At 37.5% G+C, this 11,633-nt stretch overlaps 1 protein-coding gene across 4 annotated transcripts; it reads right to left on the reverse strand.

Moving 5' to 3' along the window:
* Positions 1-1,640: 1,640 nt before the first annotated feature.
* On the reverse strand, positions 1,641-9,167 carry LOC131701550 (uncharacterized). Of its 4 annotated transcripts, none has more exons than XM_059000208.1 (7): positions 9,037-9,167; positions 8,503-8,563; positions 6,532-7,635; positions 5,307-5,416; positions 4,572-4,669; positions 3,425-3,524; positions 1,641-2,666 (listed from the first exon to the last, which is right to left on the reverse strand). In XM_059000208.1, the coding sequence occupies exons 3-7, from the start codon at positions 7,594-7,596 to the stop codon at positions 2,522-2,524; spliced, it is 1,518 nt and encodes a 505-aa protein (XP_058856191.1). In that variant the 5' UTR covers positions 7,597-7,635; positions 8,503-8,563; positions 9,037-9,167; the 3' UTR covers positions 1,641-2,521. The 4 variants fall into 4 exon arrangements, with proteins under 4 accessions (XP_058856191.1, XP_058856188.1, XP_058856189.1 ...); XM_059000205.1 differs by having other exon boundaries at positions 6,481-7,635; positions 9,037-9,166; XM_059000206.1 differs by lacking the exon at positions 9,037-9,167 and adding an exon at positions 8,901-9,007 and having other exon boundaries at positions 6,481-7,635.
* Between the last annotated feature and the right edge of the window lie 2,466 nt (positions 9,168-11,633).

The following is an 11,633-nucleotide window of genomic DNA, read 5'->3' on the forward strand; positions in this document are numbered from 1 at the left end:
TTATTTGAACACAAGTGATTGAATCTATAAAACCGTAGATTCATTATTCCTCCCTTGTTTTCACATTGTTGTCGATTCAGAAAACAAAACATATAGAAGGAGTAGGTCTTCGCTATTTAAAGAGTCCCTCAATTAAGAGCCTCGTATGTTTTATCTGGGATGAACCTGAAGAGCTTTTACTGCACACGTTTCACGCTTTTATAAGGCTTTCCATTTCCGACCAATAAATCTGATTTCTACAGCCAGGCCTGCTTTAACAACATGTTTTATTTAGAGGGCAGAGCATTTCAGAGCAGCTCAATTCATCCCTGTGTGCTGCTGCATCCCAAGCTCTCGCCAGTGTAGATTGCAGGACTTTCATAATATTATAGTCAATCAGCTAAAGCACCCATGCTGAAAGGCATTAGGTATGACGTGTACCATTTCCGCTGGCACATACATAGTCTTTGATAGTGTAAGTTCTTATTAAGCCAGTGGGTGTGAACAGTCCATTTAACACCCTGAAGACCCCACAGCTTGCCTAAAAACACTTCACAGAAGGCAGTCCGACCCAGTATAACCAGTACTGGATTACTGCCAGAATTTTTCATACACAGTACATTAAAAAAAAAGTGTTTTGTGCAAGAAACAAGAACCTAGTTACATAAATAAAGCAGTTCTCAAAAAAAAAAAATATATATATGCTTGGGTATTACAGAGTTAAGTGTATACACCATTGCTCTCTGGCCCTTGGTAAACACTTTAACATACAAAATACAAAAAAAAAAAAATATATATATATATATATATATATATATATATATAACCAGTCCATCACGAAACAACTTGTTGCATTTTTTCTTGTTTTATAATAGATATAAAAAAAATCTATTATTTTAAAATGGTGCCGCACAAGCTCTGTAAATGCAATACCTTCAGCTGGACCCTCCTTCCCACAAGCATGCATGCCATTTTCTCTTCCATTTCCTCCTGACACTTTGAACTGCAGCAGTTCAAAATAGTGTAGAGCAGTTCTGCTCCACATGTATGTGAGGAATAAACTCAAACCCTCTGTCGAGGGAGGGGGGGGGGGGGTATTTTGTTGTGCAGAAGTGTTTTGAAATGTTCTCTCAGCAGCGAATTAGCAGACTTCAGTTTAATCACACCTTTGTGCTTTTTCAAAATGTGTACATCACCGACTCTGGAAAAACAAACCAGCCAGTCCTCCCACACACTACAGCTCTCTCCCACTCGCATCTCACACACAGAGGGTTTTAAAGTAGCTAATTGTGAAGGTCACTGCACTGCCAGCAGCTACTCCATCTTGGCAGAATGTGCAGTTCAGCAGCCGGGAACGTTTCTCATTTTTAAACTTCTGCTTTCAGCACATGAAATTAACCCTTACAGTACCCCAAAGAACCAAATCCGTACTTCAAGGTGGGGAAAAACTAAAATGCAGATTCGCAAATGGCTCATCCGAATGGATAACTGAGGATAGTAGTGTCACAGGCAATGCTTTGCAGTTCTAGGATATTTACTACATGCTGCTGCTTTATGACTATCATGAGAATGGACCCTAACCAACTAGTAGGTAAAAGTACATTTGCATTGAAAAGATCACAAGATGGTTTGAAAGAAAATACATTATTCCTACAAAAAGGTAGTTTCAAGAGTTTTTAATTAGTGCTTTTTACTTAGCAGCTTAAAAGAAAAACACAATATTTTAAGTGCACATGTCTGTAATTATGCTATTCTTACTTTACAATTTAACAAGTGAAAAACAAAAACCGGAACAATTTGGTCCACAATAAAAATAAGTGCTTTGATTGATGAAAAAACAAGCTGAATAGCTCTGTACATTCATTTACATTGGCCTAGAAAATAGAAAAGTCATCTAAACTTTTGAAGGTCATGAGTTTCGTAAATCAAATGTATCATTTGGGGTCTTTGAACATCATTCAAATGACAGGCGTATCAGTAATGACGTGGACTACATAGCATGTGTTTACCTACAATAAAAACCTCGCAATATCATTAACAAGAGAGAATAAATGCAAGTCCTTATGCATAGCTTCAACTTCAAACTTGAATGAATGAATGAATGAATGAATGAATGATCTTCAAAATCAGGGAGGAAGAACATCCTCACAGTTAATACCATATCAAAATAATTGAACAATTTAAAACGTTAGCTCATGCAGTACATTACCTTATTGAATAGCTGACTTTCAAAAGTACTAAAAGTTTGCAAACCTATACATGTATCACATCCTTTAACTAAAGGTTCCTTACCCAGCTGGTGAAAATGCCCCTAGTACCACAGGCATTATACTTTCATGTTAAAGTCTACTTTGAACAGAAGCAGTCATTTTGCTTTAATAATGGTGGGTCCTTCTCTATCGTCAGGACTGAAGAACTGTGATTTTCATTTATCGGACATCAAAAATAAAATTATACAAAACTTATAACATTTAAAGTTAAATTACATTTATATATAAAAAAATAAAATAAAACCATCCATACACCAAAACACAGAGGTGATTCAAAGTGCCGCCGTTTGAGGGACTTGGCTACGTTGAAACTTGTCTGGAATGGACGCAAACCGCCGAAAGTATTTCCTGTTCTTGCTTTGCCAGTCCTGGAGACTGATCTTATTAGCTAGCTTGTCAGCGCCACTGGAGTAGTTTCTGCAGAGAAAGGATGCAGCACAAGATGAATGATTCTTCAGGCTTGCTGTTATATGACAAGCCTGGGGTCAATTAATACTGTAATTGTGCAACTTGAAATTAATTGCAATTACAACATAATACTAATTGAACCTTGGCACACCTGCGTAATTGTAATCAATTACAGTTCAATTCTGTGTTACATCATGTTTCTGTATTTGTAACTGCGATTATTGCTTCGTTATTTAGAGTAATTACAGTAAACATGTTAGTGTGTAGTTGTTTATGTAACTTTTTAGCATAGCTGCAACTAATTGAAGAAAACAAAACAGTACTGCAATTGTAACGTCAGCAAAGGTCTGCTAGTAATAATCGCAAAATGCATGCAAGCCTTTTAGTGAAAACAATGAATCAACAGGCTCTGATGTAATAAGTATGGCAGATATACAGACTAATGGATGTGCTATGATCTACAGTCACCGTAAATAGAAAACCTTACAGTACAAAATGTGTGTGCATGTCATGGAACTGAGGCATCCACTTCCAAGGTACACATTCTGGGCACACATGATTTGATTAGTTTGTAGATGGGTGAAAAGGGACTAGCCTGACACCAGAGAATAGGGTGATTTTTTTTTTTTTTATTTGAAAATAAATGTGTTGAAATCCATGTGGAGTACATAAAGAATTCTGAGCTTGCTTAGAAATGACAATGCATAAGAAAAAAAAAGTTTAGCAATTGATTAAACAAAGTGCTACTTGAATCTGATATTACTTGCCTTGATGTAAGATCTGAGGGATGCTGCCACTGCCTGTCAGTTATTCTACCCTCCTGCCTAGCCACTGTGTTCATCAAGCTTAGCAACTCATTCATCACACCTGAGAAGAACACACTCGTTAAACAAAAACGGTTATAGAACTATAAAAAAGCATGACGGACCATCACCCCAGAGAGATATTTAAACAAATTGTTTTCAGTTGAGAATATCGCTGAACAAGGCTGGATATAAAAAAAAAAATTATTGACAAAAAACCACCATTAGTCAAGTCAGATACACATCTTAGAAACACACGGGCTGCTCAAGTAAAAATTAAATAAATAAAACTATAATTGCTCCATAAAAAGCTCTTCTGCAATGACAGTTGTTGATTTGTTAAATGAACACTTCATATTGCATGGGTTGCATAATTAGAGTACATGTGTAATGATGGAAAGGAGGTCCAGTGTACTAGTGTAAAGCACACTTCACAATAAAAGGGTTGACAATTCAAGCTACAGGCATTTGCCATGATTAACTGGCTTTTTGACTTTAAACTATAACTAGACATGGATAAAGATGTCCTTGCAGAATAATTCATTAAGAGGTTACCCGCAAAACACATTCACTCAACAGAAACCCCAAACAAAATCCTACCCACCTTTTAAAACTTGAGGAATACTGGGACGTATCCAAACTATAATTAAAATGACTGGCAATGGTTGGCTCAAATAAATTCAGTCACTCCCGACTGCAAGAGCTTCTGCAGACTGTGCAACTGTGTTCCCTTTACCTCGCCCACTGAACATTACACTATGTGCAACCCATAGAGGTGGGACACCACAGTATCTACAAGATGTCATGCTCTACTGCCTTGAAAGGGAACAATCTCCTCTGTCGAGCTAAGTGAACTGAATTATTAAAAAACATAGTTGTGTTTTTTTTGTGCATGCTTAATATCTGTTTTTTCTGCTTTGCTACTCTGTACACCACTGTATGAAACCCAAGCTCAGCCAATTCCCTAACTCGCTCTAGTGAATGGAAGGAGGCTAGAAAGTCACCTTTACTTGTGCCAGAGTTTAAATGGTTGAGGTTTTACATTGGATCGGCATGTCCTTGAGAAAAGTACACCCCTAGAAAAGCAAGCACAGCAGGTCAGTATTCTCACCTTGGTTCTGTTCATCATGATCTGTAATGTGGCCCGATACACACTGCAGGTACATTTCCTTCCGCCGTTCCAGCTCTGTGTCTTTAAACATTACCTCCCTGCATTGAAAGAGGCCACAAAAAACCATCAGAAACTGCTCTTAGCAGCTACCGCTGCGTAACGAACCTCCACGAAATGAAACAACGCAGTACTGCATGTGCAAATGCTGCCACCTACTGGGTTAATGCTGTTCATTTTAATAGGACAAGAGCAATCTTCAGATACTGGGGTCTAATTTAAAGATTTAAACAGTGGCAGATAGAAAGACCGCCTCCCTGTATTAATCCTGCTGGTGCCCTTCTCCAGGAGTACTTATTGAAAATTAGGTTAATACATTTTGGCATCAATTGGTGATGTTCAGTGTTCTATATATCCAAGTATTTGTATTGTATTCTACATATCCTTATACCTTTTGTTCCGGTGTGTAGCGCTATTACTTCAAACACAAGCTCATCCACGATTGGCTGAGAACTGATCAACGTACTTTGAATACTGATATACAATATCAATTACAATGACATGGATCAAAGCTCACCTCTACACCTCACCCAAACAGGTAGAATAAGTAATCATGGAATGCACAAGTATATTTGTAGTGTTTTTTGATAATTATGTACTCAAAAAACAAATGCCTGCAACGATGCAGTCCATTGGACTGATCTGCCTGGAATCACAGTGTAAATGGGGGAAGCATACCTTTCTTTTCTAGAAAATGGATTAATGATCCCCACTTTATCTTCTTTTTTCCCAGCCTTTTTAGCATAGGCTTCTTTTCTTTTTTGTGGAAACACAACCACTGATCTTACCTGACAAATCAAAAGGCATCAGTAAGAAATGGAACAAAATATTCGACCTCAACAGAATGCGTGTTAGATGAATGGTAACTAGAAAATGCTGACATTGCAAGGTGGGGTTACGTTATGTATAATTAGAATTAGTGTTGTTGCCAATATTTATAAAAGGCAAACACCACCAACATTTCCTTCCTTATTAATTATATTCAGTGATCGCTACGCCCAAAGGAAATAATTACATTGGCAATAACTATGGAGTCCCACCACTAAGCTTGTTGCAATGCCTCCAGGTATGATGCACTAAACTAAATTTTTTGTTTACTGAAACTTTTAAAATGCTTACCTTTGAGGTAGTCGCAGAAGTTTAAAAATGCAAGACTCCCCGCTTTAAAACGCAAGCCATCACTTCTGTGACATTTCATTTTTCGTTCATGTTTTGGCAGCCTGTCATGTTTAGGATCAATGTGCTTGACTAAGCTATGTGCGGGATTTAACACAACACTAACAAGTCTTTTTTGTTTGTTTTTAAAAGCAAGGGCATTTTAGATTTGAATGCAGAATAATGAGTTCTGGAAAACAAATCTTCCAAGAATAAAAAACACATTTAAAAAAAAAAAAAAAACTTAGCCAAGCTATTACAAAATTTGGTGTCAACAAAATGTTACAGACATATTGCCGTATACAGTACAAGTCAGCCTTTACTATACTATAGGAGTCACTCCTGTCCCACAAACTATGATAAATAGTTTTACCTTGACATCAAGATGAGTGATGTTAAGTGAATCATCATCAGTGACAGCAACTTCAGATTCCTGCAGTGTTAAACTTGTACGAACTGAAGATTCAGTCCCACTGGCACTAACGCTTACTGCACAATCTAAAGTTTCCTGTAATTTCAAAACTTCACATACAGAAGACTCGTGCACAGGCAAACAAATATCGTCATCAGTTGTACTAATATCTTCCGTCTCCAATACATTTATACAAACAGAAGATTGGTGTTCAGGCGCGCCAATGTTTAGCGCATCATCATCAGTGTTATCTTCTGTCCCCAATAATATTACATTTTTACATACCGAAACTTCATTTTGAAAAGCGTTCACAGACGGTGCACTTTGTATATTTACTTGGATCTCGTCACCATGTCTGACACCAGCTGAAACACGTGGTTTTTCAAAGTCCACTTTCGTGGTTTCCAGCTTTATAGGGCTTGAAGAGGACGTTAGATGCAGGGGGGCAAGTGGATGATTCTTAAGATCATCGCTGATATTTCCAACGTATTGCTCCAAATCTTCATGGTAGGATTTTGAAAAATAGCCTCTATCGGGACATTGCTTTGACCCGTCTATCTGCTGTGCCTCTTTCTTGGTAAAGCTTACCCTAGATGATTCTAGGTCTTCACCACCTAGTTTACCACTACTCCCCTCTTCATAAAAACTGTGACAGTTTTCAATGAATTCTTCAATCCCTTGGTATGGGCTGCGACACTCAATCGGGCTTAGGGACAGAAGTTCGTCAATATCAAAGTCAAATTCTGGTTCTTTAGACACAATCTGAGATTGTTCACCACAATGGTTCTTCTCAGACTGCACTGAAATAGGGCAGAAACTTTTCTTTGACCGAGCATCGCGGCTAGAACTGGGCTCCGACTCCCCACCCTGGGTGGAGCCAAGCCTTTTCAGAAGACCAGCACCTGGATCTACAACACATATCAAGTTGCTGCTCTTGCTACCTATACATGTAAAATTTTCATCACATGATCTTTTCCTTTTCTGCTGAGCTGAGCCAGATGGGGATTTAAAGGTGTGACCCACGGGCAAAGAATCACAGGGGTCGAGGACACATGCTAAACCAGGAGAGCTAGCAGGGTGTTCATCTGGGGTGCTAAAAAAGGGGGATAAAATAAAATGTTTCTTTAAAGGAGTCTTAAAAGATTCCTCCAGAAAGGAATCGTCAAGCTGCCTTTTGCTGCTTGGCGGCGGGACATTAATGATTTCTATTTTTATATTAGAAAACGGGTCTCGCAGATCAGAATTAACTGGCTCCCCATCTGAGCTTTCACAAAACACTGTTCGGGAAAACCTAAAGTCTTTCTCTGGCATGCTTCCAGAGTCACAGCTCAAACTAAATGTCTCAATTTGTCTATTTTTACATTCAAAGGCCTGGCTTTCAGTCTGGTTCTCATATTCCATCCTCTTCTGTTTCTAACTGTGAGGTTACAAACTTCTGCCCTGTAAAACACAAATATTATTAGTAACAACAGTACCTATCCTCCCACAAGGGAAGTCATTTTAATTTCAGTCAGTGCCCAAGCACTTTCATCAAACCCACACAAGGTGTTCCCAAGATAGTTTTCAAAATGTAATAACTCGCATTTCAGTACCTTGCAAAAGGTAGGTTACCACTACTTCTGTTCAGTAAGAAACACCAACACTTAACTAGTCAGAAATAGGTGACCAGGCCTTCTCTGCACTCAAACCAGTTCTTGTTGACAGTAGGCCTACTATCTGTTCACATTCAATGCCCCTACAACTACATGCTGCCTTAAGATGCTGTAAATTACATTTTTATAGCAAATTATACTTTTTTTCTATAATATTTAACAAGTAACAGTTCTGTTTCGAATGTGTGTAAAATACCAATAATGGTAAACGATTTAAAATGATCGTCGCTGGATCGCAACAATGGTAATATTAAAACAGTAATTTACGAGCGGTACACGTCTAAAATAAAAATCCAGACCAAAAAGACACTTGAGACAAAAACAAGTTTCCTACGCTTTTCTTGTATCTACATCACAGGTGCCACAACAGTGGCGAGAGACCGAAATACACAAAATTGAACTCGACACTTGCTAATCAAAGACGAATGGTTTTAAATATTTAGCAACATAACTGGGATTCCCCGCTCTTTGTTTTATTGTTATTGCTGGTGCAACGTGTAAACTGGATTCAAAGGATAGTTGCAAAAAATAAAATAACTTGCATTGATGACAGTACTAACCCAATACATGTGTTAATTAAAATACATTCCGATGCACCGCATTTGAAATACAAAAGGTTACCCTGAACCGTGTCCAACTACCGGTGCAGACTTACCAGTTCCCTCTCGAAATCAAAGGTTCAAGCTGGTTTGAAGACACCGCACCTTATTATATGTCTGAATTGCATGTTAAGAAAAAAATAAATAAAAAATATATATAAATTTTGTTAACATGGTACCGTTATTTGCCGCTTTTTTTGAGCGCCCTAGGCAGTCATTGAAAAAAATATTGTTTCGTATTATGTATTTATGTAGGTTAAATTCGAACTCAGTGTGTTTGTGCAAAAATGTAATTGTGGACATACACAATCAGTTTAAAGCAATTACATCAACTAAAAACATATAATCTAGTCGGTATGCTTAGTTTATTTCCTTTTTAAAAAATATCGCGTTCTGGTTTACCTAAGCAGAATTATTAAAAAGAGCTTCTGTTTTAATTAATTTTAATAATCACCTTTTAAAAGTGTGCCTGCAAAAGCATCACACTAAACAAAGCTGTTCGTGTTTTTAGGAAGTATTTTACTACACAACCGTAAAATGAGGTCATGGAACAATAATCAGCACACTGGTGATAACTGTTTAAAACTCACCTCAATTTTGAACTCCTATTTTTTTCTGCCAGCAACTCTTTGCTGCCAATATAGCTTCGCAAAACCACGCAGCCGTGTTCATTCAGGTGATTATGAGACAAGACGAAGTCAATTAGTTTGGGCGGAAAAAAATACTACACCGGTATTACAAACGTCTGACGCTGAAACACGCGGCAGTTTAAAATACAGTCACTTATTATAAAACAAAAAAAACCCCAAAAAAGTCGTCTAACCGTATCTAACAGTTCCAAGCCTCCAACAACCAGACTCCTATACTTTTAGTTGAAAATGTTTGGAATATTTTCTCATATGGGATCTCCCACTTAAATCACCAACGACTTTTTCGACTAAAAAAAAAATCCTTCTGCTTTAGCTGGCCTTAAATGCTAAATACTTTAAGCATACAATCTTGTTTCATTAAAACTATGAACAAAGCTGGCTGCATGGCCATTGTAAGAAGTGGGCCTAAGTATGCAAAGCCGCGCTATTGTTTATGATGTAGGTATTTAAAAATAACATGATGTTGCAGGGGTTGGAATAAAATAATAATAATAATAATAATAATAATAATAATAATAATAATAATATACGTTTAAAACTTTTAACCGAGTTTAACGCCATTGTGAGCAACGAGGACTCAGCGGTGTCTAAGCTTTCACAACAATTTTATATCTATTTTCAAAACGATTTACATCCCCTGGTCTGGGCACCAGGGTTGTCAGATTATTGACAGAAAAATAGCCAGCTCTTTCTTCAAAAAAACAAACCCAATCCTACTATTAGAAGCAGACTTGGCAACTCTGGGCGTGTCTGTGTGAAACAGGTACTGGAAGTACAACTGTATTTCATTTATTATGTTAGTTTGTGGAAGAAGAAATATTCTAAAATGAAAAAAATGTAAAAACTTCTGTCCATTTCCACCCTCCAGATGGCCCTGAGCAGAAATCTAAAGATCTGGATGGAAAACCTCTGATCTGGCAATACGGCTTCAGTCTGTCAATGCCACGGTGGTCTCCAGACTTATGAAGTCCACAGTACTCGGATGTTAAGATAGAAAAATCCGTGTTTGAAACTGGATTGTTTATTTTTTTAGGGAATAATTAGCATTAAATCGGGTGCTTTGTTTGATAAATCCATTGAAAGTAAAATAATGATTTATCATCCATTTTCATCATTTCAAATATGATATCTATTAACAAACAAAATGGATTCAACACCGTTGCACATGAACTACATTATTTTTGTTAGTGTTTTTTTTTAAATTATTATTATTATTATTATTATTATTTGTATTCATGACTGGCATTCTAATACATATCGATGTCATGGTTAGAATAATGGTGTCAGTACAGAATTACTGGTGGTGGGACATGTGTTGGGGTGAGAGTGGAAGGTGGGGGTGTTGCTGCCTGAGAGAACAGGAACCCCTACTTTAATATATTATTATTATTATTATTATTATTATTATTTATTTCTTAGCAGAATATAGAAGATAAAAACCATTCACAAAAATGCCTTTCTAAAAAAGCAAGTCTTTAAGCTAGACTTAAAGGCACTCAAAGTGGCTGAATCCCTGATTTCTTTAGGAATGGTGTTCCAGAGTTTTGGGGCATGACAACAAGAGGCCCGGTCACCCACGGAGCGCAGACCAGCAGGAGGAACACATACCAGTCCAGAAACATTTGAGCGAAGGTTGCATGAGGGAGTGTAAACAGATAAGATCAGATAAGTACTGTGGAGCCAAACCATGCAGAGCCTTAAAGGTAAGAGGATGAATTTTAAAATCAACTCAAAACCTGACAGGTAACCAGTGCAAGAACTCAAACAGGAGTGATGTGATCACCTGCATGTGACCTAGTCAGGATTCTAGCTGCGGAGTTCTGAGCATATTGTAATTTGGTAACTGTGCATTTAGAGACGCCTGGGAGCAGGGCGTTACAATAATCAATTCGTGAGAAAACAAAAGCATGAACCAGTTTTTTCAGCTACAGATGCAGAGAGCATAGGTTGCAGCCTAGCAATGTTTCTAAGGTGGAAAAATTAACAGTATTCTGCACATGAGTTTCAAAAGTTTATCCAGTATCAAAAATCACTGCTTTTAAATGGTATTGTGTGCATTCCCCTTGTAAAGATTCATCATTCTATTATTGAATGCACACAATAAATAAGACCAAATAATCTTTACATTTATGATGTTATACATACTGAAGGTATGGAGATCCATGTGGGTCAAACTTCAGGAATGTCTGGCTTGGTTTTGATTGCATCTCTTGATTCAGTGCTTTTAAACAGTAACCAAACTGCAGTTGCGAGAACACTACCTAAGGTTATGCTCTTTCCCCCCCCCCACCTTATGCACCAACTCACTCATCAGTTAACTCACTCAGGCCTTGTCACAAAGACCCTGAATAGCATGAACTTAAGAGACAAGGTTCTAATTTGAGCAGCTTTTTGCTACAGGTCTCAGCTCATCAAAATCACTAAAGAGCAGATTACCAATTGAAAACTTTGACATCTTGTCTATGCTTAATATACTGTACTGCCCCAACTAGAGGGTTGCATTTTATTGGATTACATTTGAAATTAGAAAATGACCA

Source organism: Acipenser ruthenus, chromosome 25 (assembly GCF_902713425.1).
Source record: "Acipenser ruthenus chromosome 25, fAciRut3.2 maternal haplotype, whole genome shotgun sequence".
NCBI classification, from domain to species: domain Eukaryota; kingdom Metazoa; phylum Chordata; class Actinopteri; order Acipenseriformes; family Acipenseridae; genus Acipenser; species Acipenser ruthenus.

Excerpts from the sequence above, each read along its gene's own strand:
- LOC131701550 (XM_059000207.1), bottom strand. The coding sequence starts at position 7,596 with ATGGAATATGAGAACCAGACTGAAAGCCAGGCCTTTGAATGTAAAAAT. Across the intron at positions 4,670-5,306 it reads CCATTTTCTAGAAAAGAAAG|GGAGGTAATGTTTAAAGACA; the intron begins GTATGCTTCCCC and ends CTTTCAATGCAG. Across the intron at positions 2,667-3,424 it reads CCCTCAGATCTTACATCAAG|AAACTACTCCAGTGGCGCTG; the intron begins GCAAGTAATATC and ends CTTTCTCTGCAG.